The 18,228-nt window shown below is 36.8% G+C and overlaps 3 protein-coding genes across 4 annotated transcripts; 2 read left to right on the forward strand and 1 right to left on the reverse strand.

The window, feature by feature from the left end:
* Positions 1 to 291: 291 nt before the first annotated feature.
* LOC140797559 (golgin candidate 5) lies at positions 292 to 13,933 on the reverse strand. Of its 2 annotated transcripts, XM_073151113.1 has the most exons (20): positions 13,249 to 13,933; positions 10,921 to 11,855; positions 9,258 to 9,329; positions 8,944 to 9,018; positions 8,112 to 8,226; positions 7,472 to 7,533; positions 7,328 to 7,375; positions 6,111 to 6,395; positions 5,835 to 5,894; positions 5,651 to 5,734; positions 5,412 to 5,477; positions 4,979 to 5,077; positions 4,689 to 4,907; positions 3,868 to 3,955; positions 3,530 to 3,756; positions 2,137 to 2,196; positions 1,937 to 2,050; positions 850 to 924; positions 687 to 753; positions 292 to 590 (listed from the first exon to the last, which is right to left on the reverse strand). In XM_073151113.1, the coding sequence occupies exons 1-19, from the start codon at positions 13,388 to 13,390 to the stop codon at positions 727 to 729; spliced, it is 2,853 nt and encodes a 950-aa protein (XP_073007214.1). In that variant the 5' UTR covers positions 13,391 to 13,933; the 3' UTR covers positions 292 to 590; positions 687 to 726. The 2 variants fall into 2 exon arrangements, with proteins under 2 accessions (XP_073007214.1, XP_073007213.1); XM_073151112.1 differs by having other exon boundaries at positions 292 to 753.
* An 862-nt stretch (positions 13,934 to 14,795) lies between these two features.
* On the forward strand, positions 14,796 to 16,369 carry LOC140797157 (tetraspanin-19-like). Its single transcript, XM_073150431.1, has 5 exons — positions 14,796 to 15,055; positions 15,181 to 15,280; positions 15,492 to 15,572; positions 15,664 to 15,768; positions 16,016 to 16,369. Exons 1-5 carry the CDS (start codon positions 14,889 to 14,891, stop codon positions 16,187 to 16,189), a joined length of 627 nt encoding a protein of 208 aa, XP_073006532.1. The 5' UTR covers positions 14,796 to 14,888; the 3' UTR covers positions 16,190 to 16,369.
* Positions 16,370 to 16,808: 439 nt separating this feature from the next.
* LOC140797158 (photosystem I reaction center subunit VI, chloroplastic-like) lies at positions 16,809 to 18,000 on the forward strand. The gene is made up of 3 exons (XM_073150432.1): positions 16,809 to 17,242; positions 17,342 to 17,477; positions 17,693 to 18,000. Exons 1-3 carry the CDS (start codon positions 17,115 to 17,117, stop codon positions 17,870 to 17,872), a joined length of 444 nt encoding a protein of 147 aa, XP_073006533.1. The 5' UTR covers positions 16,809 to 17,114; the 3' UTR covers positions 17,873 to 18,000.
* Positions 18,001 to 18,228: the final 228 nt, after the last annotated feature.

The raw sequence follows: 18,228 nt of genomic DNA on the forward strand, positions 1-18,228 counted from the left end.
TCTAATATTACGCGAACTCATATAGCCAACTTAAAGAGTGCTGGACTTGGCCTTATTCCGGACAAATTTATTTAGAACATACTTTACTATCTCAGAAAGAAAGAAAAAACATATGACCTTCACGGCAACATGTCAGTTTCTTCAAAGAGAGAAAGCGGCGTCGATTTGGCTGCAGGATTCGCAATAACAAAGTAATCAATAATAAGAAAGTCATGCCAATATAACCAACCAGTAAAAATATTCATAACTAAAAAGAATTAACTTTCCGCAGCAAATGAAGAAAATACAGTATAAGTGTAATGACCGCCAAAATGTCATTATATATTACGCATACACCGTTCACCATCATTGCGCAAAAAATAAAACTATTACCCAAATTCTCCAAAAGTCACTTACAGACAGGGAAAAAATTACACAAGTTTGCCCGTACACAAGACTTCTGTGCTTGCTCAAAATTCAAATAGTTGGCACACAAACATTACTATACGACAAAGAATGAGGTCGATCCAATATTGTTTCCAGTATACAACGTTTCTAACTCATATATAACTCTTAGAGCAGCTGAAAGGCACGGCTCTATTGGCTGAGTCCTGAACATGCAATTACAGATTCCAGTATACAGCAAATTCAAAGAATCTGTACTACAAGATAATCACAAAAGATTGGACAAACTTGTGGGAGTATACCACGAGGGCGGTACTTGTAGCAGCAATAGAAGCTTTGTGATTATGCTGAAGAACTTAACGTGTGAATCTGCTTGAAAAAAATGATTGACGAACAATATGAGTATGAATTTTAAACTATGCATTAAAAAGAAAAGAAAGATATTGTACATGGAAATTCATGTACCTTGTTCACAAGCAAATCTACTTGCTCTCTATACATCTCCTTTAGGTCAATAATATCAGCACGCAGTTCCTCTAACTGCAAAATGATATTAATGTGCTTGAGAAAGCCATATCAACATGTTAATAGAGTAGCAGAACTCTATGAGGACAACTTATTTTCATAGCACTCTATCCCTAGGGAAGTCAAATCCCATGGCCTCCTTCAAAAGATAAGTCCTAAATAAACTAAACAGTTGGAACATGTACGTCGAGGCAACAAAACCTTACAAGGCTTGGCATGCTGTGAATCTCAAGGGGTACCTTTTGGTCGAGAGAGTATGGAAAATTGGTGTAAAAGATTGAGTAGGATCTGTGAGGTTGGTTATTATAAGGGGCCTGGCCTTGAACATAGGCATAGGTGTGGCAGAATGTCATCAGCTCTTGATGTAAGGTGTTGGGTTTGGCATTGTTTATTAATACACTATATCAACTACATTACCAACAATTCATTTTTAATAGAGGAAGAATAAGCGAAAGGCAATTGTTTGTTCCTGCATATACACTCTTGAGGTGTCCTTGCACAGGATGGGCCAAGTTGACTTCTGCGCTCAGGCATGGGCTGCCCAAAATTGGGCTTGCTCATGTTCAAGACCGGGTCAAGCTCATGCTATAATAGGGCTCCAAGATTGAGGCCCAGGCTCAAGCCCTCCTTCCTCCCTCCATTTCTACTCAGATCCTCCAGTCCTCCTGAGTTCAGCTCAATGGGAGCAGAATAGTAGCGGAACAAGGGATGTGAGAGGCTTAGGGGTCCCTAACATTCTCCCACTCTGCCGAACCTGGCCCAGTAGGTGGACCAAAGTAAATGAGGGGAAGGCAAGAGATATGCTGGAGGAGACAGCATAGGAGGGTAGCACGAGAGTAACAGTGCATCCCGCCAACAACAACAACACACAGACCCATACACTAAGTTGGTCTGTGATCATTTATTGTAGAGGCTCTCGCGAGGAATATTCAGTCATAAAGTTATATAAGGTATCGATGTAATTTGACTACTGCGGTATCCACTACTGAGATCTGACAATTATGGTAATGGTGCATGAGACAAGAACCTCTTCATCACGTTCGCCCATTAGCTCCAGCGCCGAAGAGTGCCTTCGCCTTAAGGCTTCCAGTTCTGCCCGTAAGCCAGGCAATGCAGCTGCTTCCACTTGCAACTTTTCACACTGGAACAATACAGATTTAAGGTTATTGCTAAGCATCATACAGATGGAGGATTAAAAAGTTCAGATGGAGGTTCATCAAACTTTACTTGCTCTGTCATTTTCACCAGCTCCTCTGCTAGTGAGTCACGAATAGATTCCAATGAGGCCTATAAAGATGAACTTAACATAGTAAGGAAAATGCAGTCGCAGGTCCAGAATTCAAGAATAATTTGATCAAATGAATAGATCTAACAGTGCAAGAGAAAAACTTTCAAGTTCAAGACCAATTTACATGTCACACAGGGAAAAGAAAAAGGACATAAACATGGGACAGGCAAGGAAAAAAAAACAACAGCAGCAATAGCAACACAACAACAACAACAATAGCAATGGCAGAAGCACCCACGACATAACTTAATTTTCACCATCTAATGTATGAATAACTTCAGAATAGGACATAGAGATTCACTAAGTATATAGTACTAATCTTGATGTACAAATGAAAATCAGACGGAATTACTGGTAGCTAGAAGAAGCATACCACAGAATATAGTTCCTCTGTCTAGAAGAATATAAAATAATTATGAAAGAAAGTGCAGAGAAAATTTATCCACTATGGTGCATGTAAAGCTGGGAAGATGCATGACAGTATTGCAGGTAAAAAACAGGGACAATTAATTAAGACCCCTTAAACTCTTACTCATTTCCACATGCACCCCCTCAATTTTTTCTTTGATGCACATCAACTCCCTAAAATATAGAAAATCTATCACCCCTCTAACGATGTTGACAGAAAACACCCAGAAAACACCAAATAACCATTTTACCCACAATTTTTTTTCTCATTCTTTCCTCTAAAATCAGAGTAAAATAGTCCCTAGACAGCCTAAATTTTATCGCATGACACTCACATGATATTGTTTAATGAAAAAAAAAATCTGACATATAACTAAAAAAAGGAACATTTCAGAGGTTTTTTATAGTTAAGGAGGCTAATATGTCACAAAAAAATAAATGTGATGATCATCATAGAAATGGACAACAGTTCAAGAGGGTCTAGGTATAATTATCCTAAAAAATAATATAAATTCTGAGTATGCAGACATCCACTTATTATTTGAACAACTATAGACAAGCATCCGGGCAATAAAATACTTCAGCTAGAAACAGCCCACTGATTAAAGTTATGATTCAATTGTATCTTAACAAAATATTATGTAGTAGAAGATAAGAGATCATCTAGACAAATTCAATTTACAGCAACCATGACAGCATAGGGTGTGGACAAAAGCAAACAACTCTGAAGGCTGAGAAAAGAGAATCTTGTACTCTATAGACATAATAGCATGGAAGCAAGTCCTACAGCTACATATGCAAACACAAAACAGACTTGCTCTTGAGATATGCTAAAGAAAATTTCCATGTGTTTCTTCAGAAGATACATTATCTATCAGATGAACTTTATGGTCTTGTAATTCAAAAGGAAGTACATCTCCATACCAAACGTGACATGTACGATGCCAATTCACCATCCTTTTGACGAAGTGCTGCCTCAAAAGCACTTGGGGTCATGCTCTTCAGAAAATAAGGGGATATATTAGTTTCCCCAGAAATTCTCCTTTCAGAGAAGGAGCTATCAGACGAGTCCAGAGATGCTTGCAAGAACTGGCTTTCTTCCATGCTATTTAGACTGCCAGCACTTGAAAGCTTTCGAAGAGGAATATTTCCTTTAAGGGAAAAGGAAAGAAACAAATAAGAATAAAAAGAGCTGAAGAAACCAACTAAAAGATAAAGAAAATCAATTTGCATTATAGATCAACAATAGGAACAGAGATTACTGGATGGATCTTGATTGGTGATTTTAGTTGCTTCACGGGAAGCAGCTTTTTCTAATTCTTCTCTGGAAGTCCTTTCCCTCTCAAGCTCCTGAAAACACAATTTGGGTAGATGTCAGTTGTGGAAACTAAAACAAAATTGTACTAGCCAGTCTAGCCATCTATTATTGTAGAAATTATGTCATGCACAAGGAAACTTGATTTATGGATCACATATTATTTGCTATTACTGAAGGAAACAAGTAAACAATCTGATGAATGACAGAAGATGAGTACAAGTGTACAAGCCCTTAGTTCCAACTATTTTCGGAATGACACGATATGTATAACAACAAGAAAATGCAACTACATATTACAGAAGAATAAAAAGCCCAAAAAGGACTTAATGAAGAAATTGCATGGCAATCGAGATGGCATAGTCATAGTAAATAGAAAACTTTATTGGCTCATAAATACAGTTCTTTGATTGATTTGGTAAACATGTACTATGTAGACATGACAAAAACCTACTTAAGCCAAGAGAAAGAATATGTGCAATTAGAACTCAATTACTCAATCCATGAACGACCACCAAAGATGAATATCTCAAAATAGATGCATCTAATTGTTGTTCACTATCTTTTCCTTGACTCATGTTGCAGAAAAGGTCAAGGAAAGTAATGCAAGAACAACTACACTGCAGCATGATAAGGAAAGTGTACCTAGCAAGTACTCCCAAAATGAGGAAATCATCTGAACCAATTTATGCTAATATAAACAATTAATCCTTTATTGCAGAGCAACTCATAAATTGTAGTAACCAACAGTATAAATTTACAAATAACCTTCTCCAGAAGTTCTCTGTGTCCTGCTGCTTCTTGCAACTCTCTTTTGTGTCTAGTCCTAAGCTCCTTGATTTCATCTTCAAGCTGTTTGGCCCGACCTTCTTGAGTTGCAGCTTCCTCCTTTATTGCTAGATATTCTTGTCTACTTTCAGATGCCCTTTGTCTCTCTTTTTCAAGCGACCGGGTCAGCTGTGTTTGCTCTGTTCTAAGAAATGTGACCTGAGAAAAAGCAACGATTAGTTGATCAAAACTTGCTTAATCAATCACCTGCAACAAGAAGAGAATGGAACCTGGGTTTCTAAAACTGTGATTCGAGATAGATTTTGAGATAGACGCTCATTTATGGACCTTTCACTTTCCTCTGCTGCTGCAGCTTTGGCTTCTGCCTCCTGTCAATTGAAGTCAACTGAAGTCAATAACTGTTAAATGAATTCCTCTAACAGATTCCAGCATTCCTGTATCTCAGTTGGCAAATGCCTCTCAAAGTACCTTAGAAAACTATCGGGAACCGTTAATTGGATATTAAACATATGAGGAAGCGAGTAATTTGTATGAAACCATAATTGGCTCTAGACATGTTTTTCAACACTTGGTACACAGTCCAAATGAGGCACCATTTTAGTCATTTCACAAGTTCATTTCAGATCTTATATTCTTATAGGATCTGCAAATGACAGTGCAAAATAAATGAATTTACGAGAATAATAAGTATTAGGAGAAAACCTGAAGACGGGAGTTTAGGGCTCTCTCTAAACCAGCCCAAGCTTCTGCTCTTCGAGAAGTTGTCTCCTGTTAACAATAACACAGTTTGAGAATAATGTACAACTATGTGAAATGCAAATATCAAGAATTGCAGAATAACTTAGTAATATGTCTATAAACAGTGTTATGTCATGCTTGAAATAATAAATACCATCAAGAACAAGAAACAAGGGGAAAAAATATTTAAGAAGGTAAATAACCTGCATTGCTTCAATTTGCCTTAAAAGTGGCCTAGTTGATTCAGGAACTTGTGTGATCAACTCATTGTAACGAAGTTCACTGGCCTGGAGGTCAACAAATCCAAGGAAAAGTTACAAAAAACAATGAAAAGCATTTATCGCACAAAAGCACAATGATGTTCTGGGAGAACAAAGCACCACTCACTTGATAGCGCTTTTGAAGATCATCAAAATCCCTTTTGAGCATTTCTTCCTTAAAGGCAGCCTGCATATGGCCCAAGAAAGTGTGATCTTTTATGTAACAACAGGGTAATGTTAGATAGAATTTGCTATTGTTAAAATTATAGGCAAACATGTTAATAGTTGGATCTACCTCCAAACTTGCTGGATTAAGTTAATAAAAGTTATAGCGACCAACAAATCTAGATAGTAAAGAAGTTATAATAAAATATAAATAGCAATATCTGGGTTCAGCGGCTACCTCTTGCTCTTTCCTTGTGAGAGTATGTCTCAGCTCCTCAAGTGTCTGAACCAGCATTGCTTCTTTTTCACCAGCTTCTCTTAAACGACTCTCAAGTTCAGCTCTGGCTTCATTGTTGGCTCGTGCCTCCGCTAAAGCCTCAGCTTCTTTTGCTGCATTAAGTGCAGTAGTAAAGAATTCCTTCTGAGCAGCAAGTTCTGCTTGATTTCTCTCTATAGTTTCTTGCAACAACTTCTCAGTTGCTGACTTGTCTCTCTTAATACTCTCCACTTTTGTCTCTTCAACCTACCTTATCCAGGACTCATTATTAGCAAATGTTTGCAAAACAAAATTGTAACTGAAGAGACATTGTATGAAAAAAAATATAAATATTTAAGACAATTGTCATCGGTAACTACATAAAATATCTGTTAAATGGAAAGAAAGGAAGCTGTAGTAGACACTTTTCAGATTTAGAAAGTGCTACTCCTGAACTTCACCAAAAATCTTCAAACAAAGGCAGACAGTTTGAGGCAACATTCTAAATTGAGAAACATATATGGAAATCTACAAGTTGACATCCATGCTTGTTGACTTTTGGATAAAGCATATATGTAAAGTGGAATTTGAATTAGTTTTTACCAACAGAAAGACACTATTTGATGCAACATTTCATAAGAATTACATTACTCACAAACAAGGAGTAAGTAACAGGGTTGGAAGTACGAAAATGGAGATGGTTAAGAGTTTATGAAGAAGATATCTTCATTCATATACTCTGTGGAAAAGTTAAAATAATAACCAATAATATCTGTGAACAAAACTTTTGCAAAGTAGCCCACTTCCCGGATCCTGAAAGAATGGATCATATTGTTTTCTTGAACGTACTGGAACTTATTCGCTATTATTCCCTAATATTTTATCCAATAACTATTACTGCATACTTGACATCTACCCTTAAGGGCATGATGCCATATCTTGTTACTAGTTCCCTGACTTCCTCCAAGTTTGTTATCTCATACATAGCCCTGCGCATACCAAGCATAGGACTAAGATTGAAGGATAAGACTGATATTCAGGGAGGTATCATCCCATGGGATGCCCCAAGGATGGCTAATCCCCCCTCTATCCCTTGGCTGTAACCAAACACAGCATATCTGAAACCAACTAAATCTGAAGCAGAATTTTCATGATTATAAACTGCTGAAATACAGATTCTCTACCAATTATTAAATTACCTGAAGCTTTGAGTTAAGCTTTTGCTTTTCTTCTTCAAATTCTCGAATCTGGCTTCAATGAAAAAAGTAGCAGAGTTTAAATCAAACTATTAATCAAGACTACTAAATAAAATGGGCAGTCAAAAAGTAAGGTTGACTCCGTGCCTGTGCCCTGAGTTTCCTTATAGTAGCTTCTTGAGCAGCTTGCTTTTTAGATAGCTCTTCACCTGTTTCAGGGAAAACAAGAAAAAGATGATGAAAGAATTATGCAGATATTTAGAAGTCATTTCCCTAATGAGAGGAAGGTTCTATTGCTATATCTTGATGCATGAAGTAATTAAGAGTCAGTCTTGTTGTTGTAGCCCATCTAGTAGGCATTGCTTCATGCTTCCAATGAACTCAACTAGAGTCAGTTCTCCTCGACCGTATTGAAGCTTATTATTTACCATGTCTCTTATGAGATGGCTTATCAAGTATCAACATAAAAGTTATTGAGATTTTGTTTGAAAGTCAAAAAGTCCATGATACATCCACGAACACACCACAAGGCTAGCACTGGTGCACACTTCAAGAAAAAATAAAAAATAAAATAAGATTATAAGATATTTTCATCCTTTTGGAGCCTTCCTTTTTCTCCTCTAGATCATATTGACAAATCAGCCTTTAATCTGACATTTTTTTTATATCAACAATATAAGAAAATGATCTTGAGACTAGTTAATTGACAAAAAGGTAGAAGGAACTATTATAAACCAGTCATTACAAAATACTGGGAAAAAATGCCCAGACTCCCCCTCATACATACCTTCAGCCATAACTTGACTGATTATCTCATCCTTCTCTTTCAAAAGAGCAGCTGCATCACTTTTTCGACTTTGCTCTCTTCTCAATGTATCCCTTTCTTTTGTTAGTGCATAGACCTATAAAAGTCGAGATACATGTTACACAACATAACTTGTTTCCATAACATAAGATTGCTTGACCTGAACTGACATTAAAATAGTCAAAGAAAAGCAGGGTCAACTATTCAGCAAATAATGAGATGATCCTAGTTACCAAAGAAATAAAAGAATTATAATTACAGGGTTAAACTACTATAGACAATGCTCTTCCCACCACTAGTTGATAGGTGAACAAAGGAGTCTGTTAACATGTATCATGCAATAAGTAAATGGCCAGCTAATTCTACAAAATCTTTCCTAAATAATTTTCTTGCACTTGGTTCATAATTTTGTTAGTCTCAATTTCCTGGTAGGCAGCCCATGAAATACTCAGCTAGTTGTGATATGAAATTAGTTAGCAATTCTAATATTAAATGTTCACATTAAGCTGATCATAATGCATTTTGCATTTGCATTGCATAAATGTCAGAACTGTTTGATTGCCAACATAAATAATAATTTTAAAGATTTTATAGAGGTGTAGACCTTTTAGTTCTCAAAATAAATATATTAACTATTTAATCATATACTCATATCAATGCCAGAAGACATCAAAGCCTAAATAACATAAAGTAGAGGACGGCTAACAATTCAAAAGATACCAACCAAAACAAAAGTAAAAAGTAGGACATTGATATGATTATAATAGGCATTAATTAAGATGTAAAAGAATACAGTCATGAGAACAGCATGCACCTTTCTTTCAAGAGATGCTACCCTTTGGTGATATTCTTCTTTCAAAGCATCAATTTCTGCTTCCAAAGATTTACTCTGTAGCACATTGATCACCGATTAATATAATTGTAATGCAGAAGAAAAAACTCATCAAATTTGTTATCCCAAAATCCAAATTTTGCTTCCAGTCAATCATCAGAAAATGAAAAGCCCCATCTAAATCATCACTACTTGTAGGTAAGTTGAGTTTCATGTCTTTCATCAGAAAAATAGCAGCCACTGTATCTACTAGAAAAATGGAAAAAGGAAAAGTAAAGTATGAAGCCCATACCTACCTTCAAATCCTCAATGATAGACTTCAACTGCTCATTCTCATTCATCAATTTAGCGATCTCATCAGCTTTGGCCTGAAAAAAGCACAAGTATTAACGATATCACAACTCGCAAAACAAATAAGGCCAGGAAAGAAGGATTGAGTGCCATGACACGAAAAGAGTAAAGAATATTGTATTTTGCTAGAGATCTGCCAGTAATAACACTAACCGTTAGAATTAGGAACATGAGTTAGCATTGCAAGATGGATTCTCATTTGTAATTTGAATAAGACCCTTGATCCATGGATTGCCATTTGTCAATTTAACTATGGGATGTCAAAGGCTCTACCATAAGAGATATAGCACTGGAAGATGAATATTTATACATATATTTGTCTGCTAATACATGACCAATTATTATTGGACAAAAAAGATTGTCATCCCATTTTGAGGGCTCATGAAAATACCTTGGATAGTAGGAATAAAGACTGAAACATCTCCAGATTGAGTCAGCTGGCAGTTAGAAGTCCTCAGAGAGATATTTGTGTATGACTTTGATAATAGCTAGAACCATAGAGGCAAGAAATATCTAATGGAATTATACATATATTTATCTGTACACAGTTAATATATTGAAGTTCTGATGAAGATACAGAATTTTCACCCAAATTGACAAGAAAGATGCATAAGTGGTGCCTACAGCCACATATCATATAGTATGAGCAAGCAACATATGTAGCTTTCAAAAAATTATTTAGATTCAATGCAACAACAAATATCTAATTTTTTACAAAAAAGAAAACAAAATCTGTTAAATTAACAAACCTTTGTCAAAAGTGAACAATTATTTTAATTACTACTAATAAAAGCAACGATCCACATTACATTATTCGCAGTGGATATCTTCTACATATAGCTTCCACCTTATACAACAAGCAGTGCCCAGATAGAAATTGGATAGAAAGCACAATAACAATCTATTTTTTAGATAATTGAACAATATGGTAATACGTACTTGTTGCTTAAAAAGTCAGAAGACTCATGCGGACTAGGTTCTTTATTTTATCTAACTTAAATAGTTGCACTTATGATTGCATGCCATTAATGACACGAAATTTTTTATATGGCATTCACATGCATACTGCATGCTCTGGCCTTCATTCTTTAATCAAGTAGGTACATCAGAAGAATCAATCAAGTTGGAAATATGATATATTGTGCTCAACCATGGGATAAGTTAGAAATCTGAAATGATCATGGCAACAGTTTTTTGACATAATGGAATGCAAATAACTAAACATTACTTATTAAATTGGAAGTTTCTTTGCATTTCAAATATAAAGTTCTCAAATATCAAAATAGTAATTTAAACACAATATCAATTCAGAAGAAGATATCTTTTGCTTCATTGGTACTCTGGGTGTGTTGGATCCAGCTGGGGGATTAATAATATTTCACAATTCATAGTTAGATTTAACAGCTTACGCACAAGGTTTGATTTGATAAATAATTAGTAAAAGATCTCTCTAATTAGTTGGCCCTAGTTATTGTGTGTTGGATCAAAACAGAGTCCAATGAAAAATAGGCAGGTGAAAGTGTAGCAACTGTAGAAAAACAGAATGTAGAATTAGGTATGCGCTTGGATTTCTTGAATCTATGACTAGTTAAATGAGATTGTAGATACCTGAGATTGCCTGGCAGCGCCTTGCAGTGCAGCCTCCATCATTTTCATTTCCTTTTTAATTTTCTCCACTTCAAGGATAGGATAAGCAGGATCCGGCAAATCTTTGGGCATACTCTCTGGTGATCTCTCCTCCTCAATTTCAGAATCTTTTTCCTGAGAACCTACTTCCACCAGTTCGCTAGATACATTAGCAGAATTTGATACTGACCCAGCAAATGAAGCTGAATCTTTCTCCGAACTGACTAACTGCAAAACATAGTCTTCAGGATGTTCAATAGCATAATCATCCTTTGGTGCAATTGAAGTCTCTGTGAATTGTATTTCATGTCCTATTTGCCCATTATCTACATCAGCATTATCAGCAGAAATTTTGATACCACCTTGATCATCTCTAGTCTCAAGTTCTTCCTGACTCACCTGTAAATCACTTGAGCCATCAGGTACATGGAGGAGACTTCTCTGAGTTCCTTCTATATCATCAGCAACCATTGGCTCAGAATCTGCTGGATCTGAGTGACTATTGGTTCCAACTTCTGCATCTTCCTTTCCTTGAGATGTCAGAGGAGAATCTGTTGCTTCAATATTCGTGGAAGTTGATATATCCATTTCAGGTGGTGAGTTCGTTAATATCTCGTCAGCTTTGTCCTCACTAGGTTCACTGATTTCACTTTGTACACTGCTGGCAGCATGAGGATAAGCAGCTTCAACCTGCTCATGATTTTTATTATCCCTTTCAGCAGAAACAATTGGTTCTTCTGTAGATATGAGAGACCCTTCAGTGGAAGTTTTATCATTCTCTTCAGCTACTGCATGATATGAAGATTCTGCCTCCACTGATATTTCAGAAGCACTTCCTTCTGCTTGATGGCCCATGAAGGCCATGACTGGATCAAAAAGTCCTTTCCTATCTGATGCTGATGCCCATGATCCTGAAGCTAATGGAGCAAAAGACACGATATAAAATACGATTGGTCCCTTAAATGTGTTTAACAAAGACATTTGCTCAAATTTCAATGAGGATTACTGATGAAATAACTGATATACCAATAAGAAGTATCAAGAAAGGAAAAGGTGAAATAAGCATGCTAATAGTACAGAAGAACAGATAAACCAATTATAGCTAGTAAGTCTTTCAAATGACAAAATTTCTGCAAGAAAATTTCACAAGTCTAACTGCTTCATAAACAAGTCACAAGTAGTGAATCTAGTGATTGAAACAACTCTGAGTTTCAAACTACCAATTCAAACCAAGAAGCTATAAATGCCTAACTTTTAAAAAGTGCATTATGTCCAACATAACAAAAAAGAAGGGAGGACAGTGTTGGTGAGGATAGCACGGAGATCTAGGAGTTTAGGGAAAATGGTGTCAAAGAAGACAGCAGCAGGCATCTGCAAGGCCAGATTTGAGGAGGTGGCCTGAACTCTTGAGATGCCATAAATGGTGAGGGATGTCAATTAGCAAAGTATTAAAGGTTGGAGAAGAACTAGGAGACAGAAAAGGAAAGCACTAACTGAGAGGAGAAGGCAAAAGAAAGAGGAGTCAGGGCATGTCTAATAGGATGAGGCTACTAAGGCTTTCGGTCAAGCCAAGATTGATTTATCAAAGGCTTTTCACATGGAAATTGGCATCAGGCCACCTTGACTAGATATTCACAATTTAGTTTCCTAGGCCTCAGAAATTAGCAGCATAAAAATTAAAGTCTGATAACACATTTCCAGATTATTGCCTATTCTCATGCATACTCAGATTATAAGGATGGTTCATCACCGAGCTGTTAGGAGGAACAAAATCAACAATTTAAAGGGCCCCAGGGAAGTCACGAGATAGAAAAATCAAAATTGTATTGGAAAAAAATAGTCTAATCACTTCCCCGTTCATAGTCTTTTAAGTACAAGATCTTAGGTACCCACATCAAATATTTTAAAATATTCGGATCAATAAGAGCATATACATTGATCTAAGGAATTCCCTCTACAACTATAATGTGTAAATGCTTTCTCCCAAAAGAACAAGTATAGTATGATCCGATGGTATGTGTTATAGTTGTTCAGATCAACAACGACTAAACACATAACATAACTAGCTCAACATGGACTACAACTTGGTAAAGTGAAAATGAAGCATAAGAACCTTTGCAATCGTGAGGTCCTAAGAAAGCGTAGCATTGAATGAAGCATTACTAGAACAAAAACCAACCCTAGTAACAAATCGTGCGGACCTCCGTCCCATTTTAATTTTTTTAGCAAAAACCAGTTCAGACTTCCGAGTATTGCATACCAGAACTAATCAAAGCTGTAAGAAAAGAGAAAAACGAAGAAAAGAACTACCGGCATCGGCATCGTCCTTCTCCTCTAACCCGAGAGCGCTGTCGAAATTCTTCTCTATGTTCTTCACGCTCTCGCTGATCTTGTTCACCGCTCCGGCTAGATCCTGGAGGCCTCCCAACGAGACCTTCCCAAACCACGCCATCACCTAACCAGGACAAGAACCTCCCCCCTCAATCAAGGCTCAGAATTCCGACACCACATGCATAGATCTGATCCAATCTTGCATATCAAAACACGACTCAGCGTTCAAGACAAGAATGTGGAAATCCAAATCAAGAATTCCCCCGTACGAGCATCACAATTCGGACACTAGCTTCGTAAAAGATGGCCTGAGATGTGGACACTTGCTGTCTCTTAGTTAAAAAGAACGCCAGATTCGACAAAGATCACAAGATCTAAGAAGTAAATAGAACGATTGCAGAATCTTCTCGGATCGACAAGAACCTCGTCGGAGATCGAACGGAGAAAGGCGGCGAGATCGCGAATCTCCGGTTCCGATCCGGAGACGAGAGATCCAAAATCCGAGAATCGATTTTAAGACGACACCAGAATCAAAGTTCGGAACCGGGGAGGGTTTTGTCCCGATCTCCACCTCCAAGGGATCGAAGTTGGAGGGAGTGGAAATGGAGAAAATAAAAATAGAAGAAGGGAAGAAGTTGAGCTTTCGGGAAATTTTTCCCTTTTTTTTTATTTCCTCAGTTGAATTGTGATTTATCTGAGCCGTCGGTCGATCGATGCATATGAGATGGCGCCGACTGGGTGGGATCAGCTATTTACCATCAAACACCAAACAGGAAGGATAGGTCGTTGATAAATAGGGCTCAAAATGCAAAAGTTTTTCTTTTAGCCCCTTCATTTTAAGAATTTTTTTTTCTTATTTTAAAATATTACAGAATAACAATTAAATATTATATTAGCCCTATTCAAGAACACAAAAATTATATTTTTATATCACACACTAACTCAATTAACAATTTTCCCTTAATATCTATCTAAATTAAACAAATATTTATTATAATGATATAAAAATGTTATATTTTTTCATCTTTTTCTTTATTTTATATTGAATCAAAAATAATTATTACATCTTTATTTTTAATACTAGTAAATATATGAATAATTATTCCTAAAATAAATTCCACAATTTGGTAATATTAAGCCCTCGGAGCTTTAATATATACATTTTTCTCTTTTTTGAGTATATACCCTCCTCCTAGTCCCTTCAAATATTCAATTTTTGTACGGATACTATGAAACTTAAATAATCTTTAACTATAAAAAAAAAGGTATTTATATCTTTTTCCTCTATTAAATTACTGAAATCTTAAGAATATAACTATGATCTTACACGCAAAATTTTAGAGAGATACATGCCAACCAAATTAAAAATAAAAAAAAAACAATGCAAAATTGGGAGTTGGGTTTACTTTAAAAAATAGGCAGGTAGACTTCTGGGCTGTTAGGTGTCTCTCTTCTAAATGACCACCATGTCCTCTTTCTACCTTTCAAAGTTTTCTTATTCTCTCCACATCCATATATGGATTACATACAGATCTAAGGGTCTTGGATATAAATGTTTCACAGAATTTTTCCTCCCCTTCTCCATTAGAGAAGCTATCAAATAGCCCTAGAATAGTACCATGGTGTACTGCCTAAGGTGTTGCTTGAGTTTTGCAATGAGGGCTTCTAATCTTATGGTAAACTTCTTTGGCATGGGGATGATAATTTACTCCCTTTGGCTGCTGAAGTTATGGAGCCAATTTGTTAATGAATTGAGTGTCTCATCATCGTCTTTCCTGAGACCTTGGTATTGCCATATCCTCATGTCTTACTTCCAATTATAATCTTCTTCTTTCTTTGTTCTCATTGAGTATAGATAAATATGATAAGCAATGGAAGCCCCATTAACTGATCTCAGTTTCTTTTTTGCAGGTTCATCTATACAATTCTTGGCACAGGTATTATTGTCTGCATGAATGCACTCTATGGGCATATGGTAGCCAATTGTATCAGTAAAATTGCTCTATTCATTGTATCCTTTCCTGATGCAAGATGGCCTGGGTTTTTGTGATTTTCTTTAATTTGCAAACATATAGGTATCTATCAATTTTTGTGAGTTCCAAATGGAAATGTATTTTCTAGCATCATTACCTTTAAAAGTTTTATACTATGAATCAATCCTAGTTATCTTCAGATTTCTGGATTGCAGAGCAGATGAGTTTTGAATTCCTTAACCTCTAAAGTACATATTATTCAGCTGCTTCATACTATCCATCCAGACTGCGTTGATCGTGGCGATAATGTTCAAAATAGATTGGCCTGCGGTGCGACATTTGCCAGAAATCAAATAAGATTCACTTCATGATTTTTGTCTCATTTCTGCAAGACATTTTACCAAATTAATTTGCTCTGCAGGTAATCTCGAGATATCTCGATGGAACAAATGATGCATCACAGAACATGTTGGACTTCCACATAAAAGTCTGTCATCTGATTGGCATTGCAATTTTGGTAGCTCAGGTAATTGCAAATAAAGAGTAAATACATCAATTCAAATGTCATATAAACTCATTCTTCCAAGAGAGAAGAGAAAGAATTCAGTGCATATCTTTAGAAAACAGATGATTAGAAGTGAGTTTATCATGAATGTGTCTTTCTTAAAATAGTGGCACCATTTTGTGGTGTCATGCAATCAAATCAAATATGATCAACGACTAATCAATCACAATCTAGGTCATAATTTTAACTTGGATTGATGGTCTTTCAGGCCAAGGTATTGGTGATTGCTACTGTACTATTAGCCCTTGGACCCCAACCGAAGAATCATTGCAGCAATGTCGCTACACAAGAGTTCAGATACTCATTTTTAGTGATCGGGTCCGAATCGCAGACATCTATCACACCTTCAGCCCCTGGATTTTCAAGGAGAATTCAGTTCTAACACTTAGAGTGGTGCTGCTTGCTGAAGTTATTGTAAAAAAGCCTATAAGGAGGAAAATTTTAATTGACATCCATTCTTCTTACTTGCAGTCAAACTCTGATCAATGCTTCAAAGTGAAGCATAATTTGTACTGAAATAGCCACCGAGTTTCTATTACATCTTCAGATTATTTTTCTCAAAGACAGAGCTCAATCTCGCATTTCAATGGCAGCAAGTAGCAATATACAAGTTCAGTTTCACTACAACTATCTGTCCAGCTTATTGTTCTCTAAAAAGAATGTAAGAAATGGACACAAAGATGCCAAGATAAACAGGTTGCCGCTTAGCTACAGAAAATTCGACATCAATCATATTATTAGTTTTCAATCCTCATTCTAAATCCTATATCCCAGGTAATTAAAAAAAATCTAGAGGTTAAAAGTAGTGAGCTATTATCAAACAGTAGTAGTTTTAATCTTTTTTATTCTAATAAATTGATGCGGTGCTTGAACTAATATTTACAGCAGTATAAATCTTGCAATATTTTTGTATCATTTGGGTCTATTTGATGAATTAAATCCATATTTCACTTGCCTCTAGTTTATAAATTATTTCCCTTCCTTTTAACAATATAGCAATTAGCAAATGCGAGGACCCCAGTAGATTGCCAACGACTTCATCCGACCAATCAGCTCACAGGATTCCAACGCCACTTCCATTGGTCCTCATGACAAGGCCAAGATCAGGATAAGCCTATCCAAAATCATCCACGCGTCACTCTTCCAATGGATCCTCATCGCCCCCATTCTCCCACCGAATCCATACAACCAAACATACCGAATCCCCCTAAAATACCCTGCATCGCGATAGAGATCCTGTAAAGGCTTTCGAAGAGGTAGGAGAAAGCCGAGCCGTTCAAAGCCCAGCCTAACAACAGCAAGCAGCCATGGCTTCTCTGGCTACGATTGCGGCGGCGCAGCCCGTGTCCATCAAGGGTCTCGCGGGGAGCTCCATTAATGGCACGAAGCTGGCCGTCAAGACCTCGCGCCGCACACTGTCGCGCACCAACCTGAGGTAATTATCAGCCGTCTGGTGTATGTATGTATGTTTGTCGGACGAGGGGGTTGAATTTAGTTACGTGATTTGATTTGCATGGCACGAATCGTATGGCAGGAGGTCCGGCGGGGGAGCCGTGGTGGCCAAGTACGGGGAGAAGAGCGTGTACTTCGATCTCGAGGATCTGGGCAACACCACCGGGCAATGGGATTTGTACGGCTCTGATGCGCCCTCGCCGTATAACCCACTTCAGGTGCTTAAAGGGTCTTTCTAGCTATTGCTAAGAGAAAAGAGAGACGGGCTTTTACAATTTAATTGCATTTAGTTTTTTTTATTTTATTTAAATTTTACATATAAAACTGAGTGCATTTGATACACATTTTGCTACAATGAAATATATAGCATTTACTTATGCGTTGCATATTAGAATTCATTCTTATAAATTAAAAAACTAAATATGTAATGCAGAGCAAATTCTTTGAGACGTTTGCTGCCCCCTTCACCAAAAGAGGTCTCTTGCTCAAGTTCTTGATCCTGGGTGGTGGCTCTGCAATTGCCTACCTGAGCTCCACAGCCTCAGGAGACATACTCCCAATCAAGAAGGGCCCACAACTGCCGCCGACGCCGGGTCCACGTGGCAAGATATAATTCGGCAACTACTACGACGACTATTAGTTAATCTTCCCTCACCTCTCCATATTCTATGCTGTTCATATTGTATCTGTTAATTTGATCAGCTCTGAGTAAAACTGCAGCTAAATGTGCTTTTCTGATAATTGTGGAGAAAATTTGATTTCATATGATTCTAATCCGCATTCGATCAGTTCTCAACCCCATATAAAGGTAGAGAAAAACTTCATCAGGAAGAAGATAGAATTTAGGATCCAATCAGGAAAAGCTTTTAACTTCTAGGGAGAGAAATAATACAAATGATGAAGTGTTCATTAATTTTTTTTTTGTCTAAGTTGTCCATGCAAATGACATAAAAATACAAACTTCTTGCT

This window comes from Typha latifolia, chromosome 11 (genome assembly GCF_019914945.1).
Source record: "Typha latifolia isolate L0001 chromosome 11, TyphaL0001v2, whole genome shotgun sequence".
Lineage (NCBI taxonomy): Eukaryota > Viridiplantae > Streptophyta > Magnoliopsida > Poales > Typhaceae > Typha > Typha latifolia.

Bases quoted from the DNA above. Each gene is read 5' to 3' on its own strand.
- LOC140797559 (XM_073151113.1), bottom strand. From the start codon at position 13,390: ATGGCGTGGTTTGGGAAGGTCTCGTTGGGAGGCCTCCAGGATCTAGCC. The intron at 2,051-2,136 runs GTAAAGTTTGAT...GTATTGTTCCAG, and splicing joins TGGTGAAAATGACAGAGCAA to TGTGAAAAGTTGCAAGTGGA. The intron at 754-849 runs GTACATGAATTT...TTTTTCAAGCAG, and splicing joins TAGATTTGCTTGTGAACAAG to ATTCACACGTTAAGTTCTTC.
- LOC140797157 (XM_073150431.1), top strand. From the start codon at position 14,889: ATGGTGTACTGCCTAAGGTGTTGCTTGAGTTTTGCAATGAGGGCTTCT. The intron at 15,056-15,180 runs GTATTGCCATAT...TCTTTTTTGCAG, and splicing joins TCGTCTTTCCTGAGACCTTG to GTTCATCTATACAATTCTTG. The intron at 15,573-15,663 runs GTGCGACATTTG...TTTGCTCTGCAG, and splicing joins TCAAAATAGATTGGCCTGCG to GTAATCTCGAGATATCTCGA.
- LOC140797158 (XM_073150432.1), top strand. From the start codon at position 17,115: ATGGCTTCTCTGGCTACGATTGCGGCGGCGCAGCCCGTGTCCATCAAG. The intron at 17,243-17,341 runs GTAATTATCAGC...ATCGTATGGCAG, and splicing joins CTGTCGCGCACCAACCTGAG to GAGGTCCGGCGGGGGAGCCG. The intron at 17,478-17,692 runs GTGCTTAAAGGG...TATGTAATGCAG, and splicing joins CGCCGTATAACCCACTTCAG to AGCAAATTCTTTGAGACGTT.